We start from the raw sequence: 16894 nt of genomic DNA, 5'->3' as shown, positions 1-16894 counted from the left end.
CAGGATTTAGCTCAGGATCTGGCTGGCGGCTCAAGAGCAATGGCGGCTCATGTCTGCATCGTTCAGCGGTTGGCCACGGCCCTCCACGGTCTCATTGTTGACCAACAACTTGACATCTTGGTAGTCACTGAAACGTGGCTACACCCTGCTGCAGGCCCACTCCTAGCCATAGCCATCCCCCCAGATTTCAGCATCCTCAGAACAGATCGGACCAACACCCAAGGAGGTGGAGTCGCCATAATAGCCAGAACACACCTGCAAATCAGAGACTGCCCAATAGAACAAATACAAGGCTACAAACTACTACTAGTAAAACTCACATCCTACCCTAAAACAACAAAGTTCCTAGTAGTGTATAGGTCACCAAACAAAAACACACACCCCAACCTGGACATCCCACTCCTACTAACACCCCTCATCAAGCCCAAAACCAAATGCATCATCCTCTGTGACATGAATTTAGGCTTTAATGACCCCATAGATCCTGAAGCTTCAGCCCTCCACACAGCTATCTTAGAGATTAATTCATACAGCTGATCAATGAATCCACCCATTCCAAAGGAAGAACACTGGATTGGCTCCTCACTCTTAACTCTCAAGTCACCATCAATTCCATACTCCCCGTAAATTGGTCAGATCATTTCATCATCAATTTTACTCTGAACAATAATACCACAGCCCACACGATCTCCATAAAATCTGACACATTTGAAACTAGAAACTTAAAAAAGCTCACAGCAGACAACCTCTCCCCTGCCCTGACCAAAGCCTTAGCTAACTTGACCCCGGATACAAACAACCCTGCTTACCTTGCAGAGTGCTACCAGCAAAGCCTCACCCATACCATAGACCTACTTGCTCCAATCACTACCAAAACTCGAAAACAAAACAAACGTTCTTGCTTCTGGTTCAATGAAGAACTAGTCTTCCTAAGACGCATAAAAAGATCACTCGAACACATCCACAGAAAAACTAACACCCCAGAGTCAGCTCAAAACTTTGATATTGCCAATAAAAAATACAAATCAGCGATAATCAAGCATAAAGCTAATGCCTTTAACACTTGCATTACTAACGCCTCTTCAGATAGCAAAGAACTATTCTCAATCCTTAAAGAGCTGGAAAACCCCTGTCAAGTTAGTGTACCCACCAATGCCAGCAAAGCATGGTGTACCACTATACAAGACGCGTTAGCATCCAAAATCGTACTACTACAAAAGAAAATTGATAGTAAAAAGTCACTCCTGGCAGAAAAAACCCTACCCACCATTACTACTAACCAATCCAATCTCACCTCTGGCACTCCATTCCATTTTTCGCAAGTCTCAGACAAAGAAGTGCTTGAAACCTTATTGAAACTCAAAGCATCCAACTGTAAAGAAGATCAATTCCCCTCTCATCTAGTCAAACTTTGTGCCCCCACCCTTACACCAATCATCACTGAATTTGTCAACGCTTCCTTTCACACTAATACAGTCCCAACCAGCATCAAAAAAGCCTGGGTAACCCCTTTACTAAATAAAAAAAAAAACGACCCTAGATCCATCTAACCCTACGAATTATCGGCTGAACACAACTGTACCATTCCTCCTGAAAATAGACAAAATAGCATACTCCCAGATCCAAAACCACCTATAACAGCACCAACTCCTGGGGGACCGACAGTCAGGTTTCCACTCTAATCACAGTACAGAGACAGCCCTGCTAGATTTAAAAATCCAAATGGATGCCACCAGAGAAGCAGGTAAACTGTGCTTACTAATGCTACTGGATCTCTCGGCGGCGTTCGATTTGGTCGACCACGGAAAACTTTGCAACACTTTGGCTAACAACTTCAACATGTCCAAGGACGTTACTAACTGGATCAAATCCTTTTTTAGCAGGCAGAACATCAAGAGTATCCATCGGCAAAGAATCAGCCAACCCCATACCAGTTCCCATGGGCGTCCCACAAGGTTCATGCCCATCTCCAACATTGTACAATGCCTATACTAAGTTGCTCTTTGCAGCTCTGGATTCCATAGGTGTCATCTACACCAACTTTGCTGATGACACCCAGATCCTTATCCCACTAAAAAGCAACCACGAGCAAGACTCACTGCTCATCAACCAAATATACTCCCTTATTCAAAACTGGATGGCAAACAATAGCCTTGCCTCAATGATGACAAAACGGAGCTACTCATAGTAGGCTCGCCCTCAAAAATTGAATCACTTCATCCTACTTACGAATCATTTACCATCGATGGCACCCCATCCCCGTACTCAGACACCTAGAGTCTTGACTTGTTTATCTAGATGCTACCTTAACCATGTCAAAGAAAGTAAATACACTAGCCTCCTCCACTGCCTATACATCCAAACTCATCTCACTAAGCCATAAATTCCTCTCACCCAACAACTGCGTTACTCTAGCAAGAGCACTTATACTCTCCAAGCTCGACTATTGTAACATCCTGTTCCTGGGCACCTCTAAAACAAACATAGCCAAATTCCAGCTCATGTAGAATGAAGCTCTCCAAACTGCCCTAGAAATAAAAAAGTCGGATCATATATCCAACACCGGGAGAGACGATCACTGGCTCCCCATCCAAGCCAGGATACTGTTCAAAACCCTAAGTATCACGCATAAATGTATTGCCAATAAAGCGCCCAAATACCTCATCAATGCAGTCGCAATGAAACCCCAGACAAGACTCCTTAGATCTAACAACAGCTCTCACCTCGTAATCCCACAGTATAAAAGAGAGAAAGCGGGGGGCAGTGGATTCAAAGTCCTGGCGCCTAGACACTGGAATTCATTACCCATCATTATGAAGACTGAAACCTCCTTGAAACTATTAAAAAAATCACTGAAAACCTGACTATTCACCCAAAACTAACCTAGCTGTTGTGTCCCACATCCTGCTAGCTGCATATACACTACAAGTGTATAGTAATGTATACACTGTAAGTAAATATATCATTGTTAGTTGTACTCCTGTGCTTTGCTATAAAATGTATTATAAAATTGCAATCTTCCACTGTCTGTAACTACGCCGTGATACCTCCGGGTCTGGGCTTATAACAAATGTAATAAATAAATAAGTGAATCGACCCCCTAATTTACCACGTTCCACTTTTTGCCAAAATCCGTTTCTTTGGATGGCCCCTCCATCCTCCAAAACATCCTTTATAATCATTTTGCTGTCCATACTGCATTATTTGCAGCAGATGCCACAAGGCAAAAGCCACTTTAAAATGGCCGCTGCCATTTCTTCTCGGCCCTCATTGTGGTGAAACCCACCACTAGCCTCAGCGACGATCCGTATTGGCTGATAGCCCCTTCTTTTTGGACCAATTGTGAGCCGGCAGGTTTCGAGCCGGCACTCCCACAAAGGCACGATCACCAAGGCCACTGCCTGTCGGGAGCCTGGAGGCCCCATATGCTGCCTTGTCCCAAGGAGGAGCCGGAGCTCCTGTTCCACTGCAGGAGCAGTGCCCCGCGTAGAGGTGCCCTCGAGGGGTACTTGGATTGATGCCAGGATACCCTGCATGCATTTGTAGCACCAGGAACTATACAGCACGACATGGGTAAATCAACCCCCTAATTTACCACGTTTCGCTTTTTGCCAAAATCCGTTTCTTTGGATGGCCCCTCCATCCTCCAAAACATCCTTTATAATCATTTTGCTGTCCATATTGCATTAATTTGCAGCATATGCCACGAGGCAAAAGCCACTTTAAAATGGCTGCCGCCATTTCTTCCTGGCCCTCCTTGTGGTGAAACACACCACCAGCCTCAGCGCCGATCCGCATTGGCCGCTAGCCCCTTCTTTTTGGACCAATTGTGAGCCGACACTCCCACAAAGGCACGATCACCAAGGCTACTGCCCATCGGGAGCTGGATGGGCACTGGCCCCCACACGCTTGCCTCCACCTGGTAAGGACTTCCTCTCACCCCTCTATTCCAGCGGCCACACAGACTACTCGTATTACGTGCCCCCTGTAAGTTTCCAACTAGCGCCGTTTGTGCTACCGGAACCAATGCTCTTGCAATTCTTATTGCATTCTGTATTCATCCTGAATATCCACAAATATGCACACCTGAATCCGGACAGCTCTGTATACCCGATTTACTACTGCTATGATATAATGGATATATAATGTTACTACTGCAGACTTGCATACTAGCTCCCAGAGTAGCTCCCATGTTCATGCCGGCCCTAGCCTCTGCCACCAATAACAGTCCTGTCTAGATATTGGCACCTTTTCTCAAATTCAGAGTTTTCCGGCACCTCTACTTACTTGACCTCAGCTACATGCGCATTTGTTATCATACTAGCTCTAGGTATCTACGCACGTAGGGCCTTTTTGAACTTACTTTCACATGCACCGATACCTACTTCGAATCAAGATATACGTGCATCTCTGCCTATTGTTGTTTCCAGGCCTGACTGCTAGAAATTGAATCTGCCTAGTACTGCATTTTAGGCCTCACTACTGAAATGTGAATCAGCCTACTGTTGTTTTCAGGCCTCACTGCTGAAAATCGAATCAGCCTACTGCTGTACTTTAGGCCTCACTGCTGAAATTTTAATCAACCTACTGTTGTTTTTAGGCCTCAATGTTGAAATTTGAGTCTGCCTACTGTTGTTTTTAGGCCTCACTGCTGAAATCTGAATCAGTGTACTGTTGTATTTTAGGCCACCTTACATACAATGATGCCCATAGCCACCAGTAAACTCTCTGTCCATCCAACCACACTGCTCACCCTTCTTATCGCACTCTCTGCTCTCTCATTTCTCACTGCACCCCCCACCCTAAACAAACACCGCTCAGCCCTGCCACCATTATCACTCAATTTACGGCCATGGATACCTCATCAAAAACATACCCATCACTTGCAGACACATGCTTTGCACCACCTTGCATCACAACTGTGTGCAGCCTGGAAAGACTCAGAGCTTGCACACTGATTGCAGAATACAGCACTCAACCCATTTCCACAGCAATCAGAAACCATAGACTAGGCTCCCGCACCACCCACAAACACACGCCTCGCCTTGAACACTCTGACACATGTAAACAGTCACCCACCAACCACAACAGGCCCCACACTGCTACTACACACGACACACCAGACATCACCTACACCACCACAAAACAAAATCACACACACCCCACATCAAATGTGCTCTCATTAATGTACGCTCCCTCCCAGCCCATGCAACTGAGATTCACAACCTTATAACCGACAACAATGACCAACTAGCCTTCACAGAAACTTGGCTCCAAGAAGCCTCTGGCCCCACTGTTGCACTTGCACTACCAACAGGCTTCAGAGTAGCCATCATCTACAAAGAGAGCCTCCACCTTCGACTTGTCAGTCACCCCTGGACCAGCAACTCTGACCTTCTATCTGCTAAACTCACACTGTCCCCCAACAGCACCATCAACATTCACATACTGTACCCCCCCCCCCAGGACTCCCCCTAGACTCTCAGGAACACCTCAACCACATACTCAGTAATAACATCAAAAGCTCGACCAAGACCCTCCTATTAGGAGACCTCAACTTAGGATTTAATGATGAGAAAGACAGAAACGCCGATACCTTCACTAAAGAACTTAATGACTTGGGATTCACCCAAAGTCTGCATCCTAGACTGGACTGCGGACCATAACTGCCTCTCAACTATCACCTCTAAAACCACCCTGCCATGGACCAATCACAACTTTATCGAATTCACTATACCCATCACCAAAAGCATCAAAACTCTCACCCCTGCTACTGCAGCGCCAGTGAAAAGCTCCAAAAAAGCTCAATGAGGACAACCTGCGCCCTTACCTCAACATCCCTGAACTTGCACCCCCCTTCGCCAAAGATCCGAACACCCTAGCTAACATTTACAAGGATATTACCACTAAAGCAATTAATGAGATAGCACCTCTCGAAGCCAAAAAAGATAAGAAATCGTTGCACACCAATTCCTGGTTCACTGAAGAACTTCAGTCACTGCGCACATGCAAAAGAGTAGCACTGAAAAACTGGCAAACCAATCCAAGTGTCAGTGCCAAAAACGAGTTCAACTTAATCTCCTACCAATACAAAGCAGCCATCACCTCAGCCAAAGCTAACGCTTTCAACACACGCATCTCCAATGCTTAATCGCACTCTAGAGAGATCTTCTCCATCTTCAATGAGCTCATCTCCCCACCCAACACACCAGATGAATAGTCAAAGATGAAGCATGGTGTGCAAGCATCCACTCGGCCATGCTACACAAAATCGACCTCCAAAAGAAAATTAAGGACCACTGCAAAGCCCTACTACCGCAGATGGGGACTAAACCAACCAACTCAACTCCCGACTCAACCAACTCTACCAAACCTGAGTTCTCTTTCAGGGACATCACTGAACAAGAAGTCTTAAACCTCCCAAAAACCTCAAACCCTCTCCTTGTAAAGGGGACATATGCCCACCCAAGCTCATCAAGGACTGCGCAGACTGCTTTGCTCCGCTCTTCACGGCCTTCATCAATGCGTCCTTCAAATCAGGCAACATCCCGGCCAGTCTCAAAGAGGCCTTGGTATGCACACTCCTAAAAAAAACAGACTCTCGACCAATAACCACGGTGCCATTCCTCCTGAAATTACTGGACAAAGCTGCCCATTGCCAAATCCAACACTTTCTGGAAACCCACTCCATCCTAGGGACCAGGCAATCTGGATTCCGGAAAGGACACGGCACTGAAACAGCTCTGGTGATTCTAAAGAACCAGATCACCCAAATCATGGACAAAGGCAAGCCAGCCTTGCTGCTTCTCCTAGATCTCTCAGCCGCCTACGATCTGGTTGACCACAAGACTCTCGCATCACACCTCACACATTCAGCTAACTTCTCCAAAGAAGCAGCTCAGTGGGTCACCTCCTTCCTCGAAGGAAGAGCCATGAAAGCCTTTGCGGATATAGAAAACGCTACACCTACCACAATCCACTGCGAGTCCCTCAGGGATCCTGCACAGCACCCACATTATACAACCTGTTCACGAAGCCCCTCTTCGACAAGCTTGAATCACTTGGTATCGTGTATACGAATTACACTGACGATACACAAGTACTTCTACCCCTCTCAGGATCACTACAAAGATGCCAAGGCACGCCACACGATCTACTCCACCATCCAGGCTTGGATGGTGGTAAATGGTCTCTGCCTCAATGGGGACAAGTCTGAAATCATGAAACTAGGCCAAAAGAATACCCTAGCCAAGCTTGACAAATTGTATGCCAACTTTACCATTGACAACGCCACTATCCCTGTATCTACAGCAGTCAAGACGCTGGGAGTATACCTAGACTCCTCACTAACCATGACCAGACAGTTTAGCGCCATCACCTCCTCCTCTGCACATACCACCAAACTAATAAACGCCATAAAACCATACCTATCCAAACCCAACTGCCTATCAATAGCTAGAGCAACCATTGGAGCAAAACTAGACTATTGCAATGCCCTTCTGGCGGTACATCCGCTAAAAACCTAAACAGGCTTCAAGTCACGCAGAACAATTCTCTCCGTGCTGCCCTAAGCATCCCAAGAAGCTAACATATCTCCCAGGATAGACAATCAGCTCATTGGCTCCCGGTCAAAGAACGCATCACATTCAAAATCCTAACCCTCACACTTAAATGTCTCACTCTCTCCGCACCCTCATACCTATCTGAGACTATCTCCAAGTCCTCCTCCACACGCCCCGACAGGACACAATACACTAACCAACTCCACATCCCACGTATCAATAGAGCCAAAGCCGGTGGCTTAGGCTTCCCATATATTGCTGCCAAATCCTGGAACGCACTACCTCCAGACATCAGAGCAGAAAACTCACTCCCTGCATTTCGTAGGAAACTCAAGAGCTCACTCCTTGTGCAGTAAAGTGTAACCATCTCTGTAAATATGTAAAATATCACATTGCCTGTAACCTTATGTATGATCATGTATATGTAACTAAGCTACGTATGTAACAAGCGCCACGATGCCCAAGGGCTGTTGTGCGCTTAACAAATCCGAATAAAATAAATAAATAAAAAACAGGGCTCAGGCAATGCCGAAGGGAAGAACCGTGAACTGATAGTGGGTGGCCTCTATCATGAACCTTAGGTACTTTCTGTGCGCTGGCAACATTGAAATATGAAAGTATGCATCTTTCATGTCCAATGTGGCCATGCAATCCCCCTGCTGCAGCAGTGGGATTACCTCCTAAAGTGTGGTCATCCTGAACTTTTGCAGTTTGACATACTTGTTCGCAGGTCTAAAACAGGGCACATGGTGAGATCCTTTTTGGGTACAAGGAAGTACACTGAATAAATACCCTTGTTTACCTGGAGAAGGGGGACAACTTCAATGGCACCCTTTTCCAGCAGGACCTGAAATTCTTCCAGCAGGATGCGCAGGTGTTCTGGCGAAAGGCGTCTGCTTCTTGGTGGGAGGTCGCAAGGTGGTCAGAGAAACTCTATACAATACCCGTGGACAATGGTCTTTAGTACCCACTGATCTGAAGTTATCCCCTCCAAGGTGTGGATAAATGAAGACAGGCGACCCCCGACAGGGGAAGTGTGGGAGGGGGCCCGTACCGGCATGTCACTTGGAGGTGGAGGCCGGGGAGGCTCTGGGAGTAGAGTTTCTACCTCTGCCCTTGCCTCTACGATAACCTCTTTGCTGGTAATGGAAGGTGCCAGAGGAGCCCTGACTGGAGGACCAGGGGGTACCCTCTGAGCCGTACTAACCTTGGGGTAAGCATGAGAAGGACTGGCCACGAAAGGACCGGTGGGTGTTAGGGCCGACGCGCTGGTGAGAAGATGTAGCCGTAATCTGGCTAAGTGACTTTAAAGTCTTGTGCTTTTTTTTCTGCCGTTTCCAGGGCGTCATCAACCGCCTTTCCAAATAGGTTGAATTCCTCCACAGGCTTGTTAATTAAGGAGACTTGTGTCTCTGGTTTGAACCCGGAGTTCTTTAACCAGGCATGCCTCTTGAGTAGAGTTACATGGGCATGGGTGCGCCCAGCGGTTTCAGCCAAGTCTAGGGTGTTTTTCAGGATATTCTGGGTCACTGGTCTGTCTCCTGCCATGACCGTCAGCAGGCGTGATCGGTTAGGTTCTGGAACTTCCTGAAGACCATCCTGTAGTAGGCCCCACTGAACTGCACTGTAGCTCGCAAGGAGCGTGGTGGTGTTGGCAATCCTTGTAGAGTAGGCTGAAGAAGCAGTGACCCGCTTACCAAGGGCGTAACATTTTTCGCAGTCCTTGTCTGGAGGGGATTCTGCTGGGGACATTGGTACCCCTGCCCTTTTGCGAGTGGTTGTTACAACCAAGGAGTCTGGAGTGGCGTGACCCCTAATGTAGAGGGGGTCAGAGGGCGCTGGGCGAAAGAATGTTTCCACACAGGGATTAACTGCCTGTGTAAGGGACGGGGACAGCAAAGAAGGAGCCAGGTGTCTTAATAAATTTAAAAAGGGGATGGCTTGGCTAACCGGAGTCTTTTCCTTGAGGATGCCCTCCATGAAGTCCGAGTCGGGGTCAGCTTTGCGCTTAGCAATTTTAAAATGGTCAGTTGCTTATTTTAAGAGGGAGTTTGTTAGGGAGAATTCTCTGTTAAGGCTAATTTCCCAAACCTAGTGAGTCCCCCAGCAGCTTTGCTGGATTTTTGGTTTTTTTTTTTTTCTCCTGCTAAGAGCGAGACTCTTTTTCTCTCACTCTTGGGCATGATTTGAGAATTTCCTTTGACTATGTAATGTGTTTTATGGGCTATGGGGTCTTTTACTCCATAGGACTTCATGTGTTTTTGGTATGTGTGTTACACAGCACCCTCAGTGCAGTAACACAGGGGTGTCATAGTGACCCCCAAACATAGACTCCATACCCTAGGACTGACTACTGTCTCCCAAGGCATGTAAAGTCACCATTGGCTTTACTAGTCTTAAATTGTGAACAGAACCAGTACAAACCATCATATTGTGGAAGTACTGGTAGGGGTAATTCGATTGCCCCTGAGTCTGTTTTCCAAGGGGGGCACTGTCCAGTCCCCCCTTGTCGAGTTTCTGGCTAGTGGCAGTGGATACCACGTGAAATATTCCACCGGAATATTTCCTATGGGATTTCCCCATTCATTTTTAACGCACCACTTTTTGGTGCAATGTTAAAGATACCGTCGGGTTATTTATTTAACATTTATTCCCCGTTTGGCTCTTTTTGCCAGGACTCGGTTTTAAAATGGCGTTTGTGTTCGCCTCTGAAACTCCAACCCAAGTCGAGCCCTTTGTTCCACTTTTTGGTGGGCTTCTCCACAGAAGCCCTCCAAATGGTGCCTCTCTCTCGAAGGTCTACAGGATGTGTGGGAGGGGGGATTAGGCACCCTGGACTGAGTTGCCGTGGCAACTCAAGTCGCACTCTTGTGTGATTGGCCCAGTGGTGAGCCGCCCGACTCACCACTTAGCATGTTTGAGTGACAGCTAGGCTGATGAATGGCGGTTTTGCTGCATAAAAGCAGGGCTTTGGGGACTGGAACTTCAGAAGTCGCCACAGGACCTAAAGAATCCGAAGAGGGGAGAAGCTGAGCCATCTACGACGACGACACCACCGGTGGAGCCCTGCTGTACGAACTCAGCACTTCCCAGACGACAGAGGAGATCTTCTTCCAGGAGAGTCTTCTTCCCTTTGAGCTGGTGGGACCAACCAGTTCGCCTTTTTCGCCTTCCTAGATCGTCTCGTGGTCGAAATCGCCCATGCCAAGCACCCCGGCGGCTGGATAGCCACGATTCACCACTACCGCAAATAAAAGGGTTGTACCTTTTAATCGGGATACTCAGCGGCTGGTTTCTTTCCTGGCAGTGCAACAACCTCCAGCTTTCCTCCACGTCGAGATCATCTCTTCCCCTGGACGAAGCCCCGACTTGCACCCGCTGCCAGGAACAACTGCCCCCGCTGGAGCTTTCTCACCATTTCAGGTACTGTGTCCCGCCTGGTCTCCCTTGCAACCGATTGTCCAAGGTGTCCCGTAAATCCTTGACTCTCTATCCTGGGTTGACCTCAGACCTACTAACTTTACCTTTCTGAACTGATCCAACCTCTTTTGACTTTTCTGCAAAGACTTTGAGTGCATTTCCACTGTGTGATCTTGGGCACATTCCCCCTTGCTCCCTCCAAGAGTGGGCCTGGCCTATGAACTTTTTGCTCTAGAGTAGACCCTGCCTTTCTTGACTTGCTGTGGTTTCTTAAAAGTCTTGGTACTGTGTTATTTTCCTATTCTGCCTTTTCTCTCCCTTTTTAAACAAATTATTGGAGTGCCATCTACGGTTACGCGGTCACCTCTGTTTTGCTAAATAAGTGGTGTCTTAACCTAGACTTGTCGAATAATTAATTAGGGAGGTGTATATACTTACAGTGACTGTTTTAACTTGCTTGACATATTAGTGCCAGTGTATTTTTACAAGCGTGTTTTTAAATAAATAATTCTATACTTTTATACCCAAGCTCTGGTCTGTGTTTGCTTGTGCTACTGTATTTTTAGCCCTATTGTGTATACTCTATATACTACCTAACTCTTCTTGAGAGAAGTCCGACTACTCAGCCACAGCTACCAGGTAAATCTGGGTGGTGCAGATTGCTACCAATTGGGTTTACTGCTTACTCCTGTAGTCTTAAACTTTTTGCAGTGGTCCCTTAGGGAACTGCACAGGTTTCTGCCTAACAGAGTTGAACAGCATTTGGTAGTCAACTGGCAACAAATCTCTCTGTGGAGGAGTAGTAGGGGGATACAGACAGATGACGTCTGGGTCAGTGGTATGTAGCAGTGTGTGCCATGAGCTCTGGTCCTCCGCGTGATTCTAGTCTGGATCTTGATAGACTGGGTCCTGGTCATGAAGGTTAAACCCTTCGTAGAAAAAATCCTGGATCGGGTCCTAGGCGTCGGCCCCAAAGATATTATCGTGGTGTCCGGTGGTTCTTCCAAAGAGGGAAACTGGGCACCGGGGGAGGGAAGTTACTGAAATTTAGAGGGGGTGTGGCAAGAGTCCACTTCCCTAGGTCTCTTCAAGGCTCTGTCATACTGGTCTGAAAAGTCAATGAACTCAGCCATTTTAGCCATACCCTGTTCAAACCTCTCCCTAGTCCATTCTGATTAAGCTGATGGTTCAGGTGGTGGGAAAGGCTGCTTAGAAGGGGGTAAACCCTTATGTAAGGCCTCAGAAAGAGGCTGAGGGGCCTCAGAATAGTCCTCCCCAGGAGAGGGGCATTCTTTGGAGTCCCTGTCCACCGAAATGATAACCGAAAGCTTCTTGCAAAGCTTTGTAAACTGTATTGACGGTGTAGAGGGTTTCGGCACACATGTGGGTGCTGCCACGGTCAACGACACCACGGAGTCCTTCGGCGATCGAGGGCCTTTGGACAGAAGGTCGACGGTAGTGGATCTTTTATGAGAACCGCCCGTTCCAGAAGGAGTTTTATGCCTATTTGCATGCCGCGGATGCAGAGAGGGCGCTGAACCGCAAGGTTCGGTAGGTACCGTCGACATTTTTGGTGGACCAACCGGCATTGAGGACTTCTTCAACGGCCCTGTCGAAGAGGCCTTAGGAGTTGTGTGCTTAAGTACACGTGGGTGCCCTTGTCGCCAGGGTGTGACTTCCTCATTACAGTGTCGACGGCCTGTCTATCGGGGCCGGGGATGGGCACATGGGAGAGCGTTGGCTCTGTAGAAAGGTCGATGACTTTCGAATCAGAGCCATGGCTGCCGACGGATTCCTCGTCTGAAGCGACGGCACCAACGGGGGAAAGCTTTTCGGCCTGCATAGCATAGGCCACCCATGCCATATTCCGCCTGTCTTTCAATGTCTTAGGTCGAAAAGGTTTACAGGCCTTACACGAGCGCTCGTCGTGGTCATGAGGAAGACACTTTGACGATGGGTGTCTTTCAAGGGAAATTTGCCGTTATTAGATGGGCAGAATTTAAAGGGAGTCCTCTCCATAGCAGAGGTTAGCGGCAGCCAGACTGAGAAGAGAGAGAGGTGAAGGAAATGCATTCTCAGAGAGAAGAAAGAAACAGGGCCCCACTCTCCCTACTGTAAAGGCCAGGCCTGAGGGCTGAGGCCACGCGGTCAACAATCGCCGAGCAAAAGTAGGCAGTGTAGCCCAGAAAAACACACTTCGGAAACAATATAAAATATTGACAAACAGAAACTGCTAAAAAGAAAACAGTACGAGACATCAAACGGATAGCATTTCTGTGAAAAATTGTGCCATGAATTTAAAGAATCCAGCGTGCACTTTTCAGTGCTCAGAAATACTCTCTGGACGATGGCAAAATGTGGCCAAATAGAAAACGCAGATTTGGGCTTGTAAAACCTCTGAAATAATCAAAGCAAGTGGTAGTTGGCATTCTTGTCGCTTGCCACATTTTCTGGGACTGTCTTCGACAGTGTGGAATTATTCCACAAAGTACATAATCTACAGAAGATCGAATGTTTGAGAATACATTTTCTCATTCACTATTGTACCTACCAAAACACAAGACAAAACCCAAGCATGGCTTGCGTAAATCAGGCTAATAAGTTGGTAAGTTAGAAAGATGTTACCAGGAAAGGGACTGAAGAGACTTTTTACCAGATCACTCACATCAACTTCATTCGAGGGGGCAATTTATACACTGGTTGCATTAATAGAAAGGACTAGAATTGTGAACTTACCCTTTCATCAATAATTCTCATGAACCAGCTTTTGGTGAGCTTGTGCTTTTTAATTGCCTGAAACAGAGACCGGTATTATCAGTAATGTGTAGAATATAGAAACACATTTCCATGAGTAGATATAGATAAGAAGCAATGGCAGATTCGGCATATGTACTAAGCCATAGCAACAAAACAAAATAACAAATCAACACACCCTGCATGGATCACTACTTGCTCATAGCACTATTGTATTTGCATGCCCAAAGCACTTAAAGGATAGCATCCATCAAACAAAGAAAATAATGGCTTTTCTACCTTCCAAAGTTCCATGGCAATTGGCTGATGTGGAGGGTTGTCATGGTACATATCTTCCACCGCTGTCCTCCAAAACTGCATTCGCATCAGACCAATGTTCTTCTGAGAGACCAGGTCTTTCACCTGGAAAAAAAGAATGCTAAACTGAATAAAAACAAATATATTCAGACTCTAAATAGCAAGTAGAGGGCATTCGGTAGTGTGTTATTAGAGCAATCATGTTTTACATTACTGGGTTACAAATAATATATGTGTAAATGGAATGGCAAATCCAATCATTTGTAAGCTTGTGACTGTTGTGCAGGAAAGGGAGAGAGATTTTTATATGTAACATCATGGTGGTCATTTACAAAAACAGTACGGTTAAAAGAGGTCTTTGCAACACACAAGCAATAGTAACACTTACCAATATGTGCGCCAACATTCTGGACACTTTTTTTTTTTTACCTGTTTTCCTACCCTCCTCTCTGAATGCCACTCTTCAAACCACAGTTTCAACTTACCACCCATGCGCTCACTCCATTGTCCCGGATCTCCTGCCCTCATTCTTCGTTCCTACCCCTCCCTCACTAACCTATGTGCACCTCCGCTCTTTCTTACGATATTACAGCATTAGGAGGGCCTGCAAAGAGTGGACCCGAAAAAGTAAGTGTGTGTGAGAGGGGAAAAGGAGAAGCAAAGGAGGGGGGAAAGGGGAACACGAAAGTGAGATGTATGAAAACATCTGTTGAACTGTGAAAATATAGTATATGCATCATTGGGAAGGCCATGTGATTTCTCCACAAATAAAGGACACAAGATTTAAAGAGTTCACTGGTAGTCCTGATCCATAAAACCACCAGGAACTTCAAGGGGGAAAAGGACCCCTGCCTTCCTCGTACAGTCCCTGATGAAACGGCCCTAAAACAAACTTTGGACTCTATCTTCCAGCTCCGGCAGGCTTCCCAGCACACGTGGAGAAATTGGGTAGGGCTATGACTCGCTTTTAAGCCTTTTTTCAAAAAAACACCCAGGCGGGTGAAAGAAGCAGGCGGATTGGGTAGGAACAGATGATCAACCGCCAGAAAGAGGGAGATACATAAGTTGGGAGCAGGAAACAGGAAGTGTGGGTCAATCAGGGGAGATCAGAGGAGGAGGTGGACAGTGACCAAGAGGCCAGCAGGAGAAAGGAGAGTGCTGCAGATTGTGCAGAAGAGCTTTGGAGATGAAGCATTGGCTTAGGAGTGTTACTGGTTCTGTAGTGTGAGAATGCGTATTAGCGAGACGTGGGAATAGGAAAGAATGTAAGGTGTGAATGTGAGATGACAAATACAGAGCGAAAGCAGGGTGGCTGAATAGTGGTAGAAGAGGGGTAGAAGTGGGATGAAGAGTAGCAGTATGGAGGAGGAGCGGTAGTAGGAGGAATAGTGGTAGCAGTCAGAGCAGTGGTAGCATAAAAGAGCAATAGTAGGAGGGGAGTATAGGTAGACGTAGTGTGGTGTAGAATGGATGGTAGTGGAGAAGTAGAAGAGAGGAACAGTTAACATCAAAGGGTGGAGGAAGGAGAAAAGAGGAGTGGAACATCTGAGGGACAGGAAGTTGATGGGGAGGAGGCAGGGGAGAAGCAGGTAGAGTAGAAGGGAAAGGTAACTGTGAATGTGAGTGGAATCAGGCGATCCCCAATTTTCCCATTAGAACACTAACATCTGGTGAGAATAGGGAAAGTTAGTAAGGCCCCCAGGGAGATATAGAGCCTGTCTTTAGGGAGAACATAACTAAACCAACGCAGAGATTAGACACTAGGGGTCAACAATCAGCAGTCAACAGGGTCTACGGACGCCCGGTTAAGGTGATGGTTCATGGGAAGATGAGAGGGAGGGACAGTTGTAAGCCCCAAACATTTTTTTATAAAAACCTGTGAAGCGTCCTTGAGACTCTTGAGTGTTTTCTGTGCCATAGGATCAAATGTGAAATACTGCCATGCACAATTTCATATCATTCCCCATTCACCTTTGAATTGTACTGTTTCTTCAATGCCCCTTAAATGAAGGTTGAAGGCAGATACGCCTACAGATGAGACCTTTATAATGGGGTTGCATAAAGATATGGTGTTTGTGAATATTAATAAAGATTGAGTCGACAGTGCTAGGGCACTTTGGAAAAACATAAAAAATCTATTTGTGGGGGATCTGTATAGCAAGACAGTCTGGAGTGCTGAGGCCAAAAATAAGTAGTCGAACTGAGAGCCAGCGAAAGAATTTTGAAGTTAGATACCAGAGACTAAGTGTTATGCTTGCCGACGTAAAGGGGAAAATAGAGACGGGGACCGCCAGGAAAGATCCTGGTGGGGTTAATACATAAGGAATCCCCCAATGTTCCGATAGAACAGATTGAAGTAATTGGTGTGTTAATCAGAAAAGAAGAGCGTACAGCAAAAGCCTTCACCGATAGTGTACAGGACTTTACTCAAGCCAGCAACAAATCTCTAATGAGCAGTATCTGGATGAAATACCATTCCCAGATAGTAGATCAGCACAGGGAGCCACTGGATACCCAAATAACAGAGGCAGAGGTCCTGACTGCCATAACGCATCTGGCAAGCAGCAAATCGCTGAGGCCTGAAGGCATAAGACCAGAGAACTACAAGGAGCACAATGACAGACGTCATACTATTAGTGTAGGTAAAGAGGGAGGTATGACGATGACAATGAGAGAGTAACATCGTGGTGGCTCCTAAGCCAAGCAAGGAAATACGTACATTTTCTTCATATTGCCCCTTGTCACATTTTAACTTTGACAATAAGATCCGGGTTACGTTTCTAGCAAATAGATTGGCACCCTTGATGGATAAGTTGTGATTTGTAACGGGTAGATCCGCCCACTTCAAATTACGAGGACTG

General features: G+C 46.5%; 1 protein-coding gene across 5 annotated transcripts in view; it reads right to left on the bottom strand.

The window, feature by feature from the left end:
- The window catches only part of NDUFAF6 (NADH:ubiquinone oxidoreductase complex assembly factor 6), a 526077-nt gene that overhangs the window by 219894 nt on the left and 289289 nt on the right, over nucleotides 1-16894 (bottom strand). For all 5 annotated transcript variants that reach the window (XM_069621387.1, XM_069621385.1, XM_069621386.1 and 2 more), the window contains exons 3-4: nucleotides 14016-14138; nucleotides 13719-13775 (exon numbers count right to left, since the gene is read on the bottom strand). In XM_069621387.1, the coding sequence (XP_069477488.1) occupies nucleotides 13719-13775; nucleotides 14016-14138 (180 nt within the window). The remainder of the gene's footprint in view (nucleotides 1-13718; nucleotides 13776-14015; nucleotides 14139-16894) is intronic.

The sequence above is a fragment of the Ambystoma mexicanum genome, chromosome 5q (genome assembly GCF_040938575.1).
Source record: "Ambystoma mexicanum isolate Mex_15411 chromosome 5q, UKY_AmexF1_1, whole genome shotgun sequence".
Lineage (NCBI taxonomy): Eukaryota > Metazoa > Chordata > Amphibia > Caudata > Ambystomatidae > Ambystoma > Ambystoma mexicanum.
Note: the sequence above shows the minus strand (reverse complement) of the source record. Positions and strands in the feature narration are given on the sequence as shown.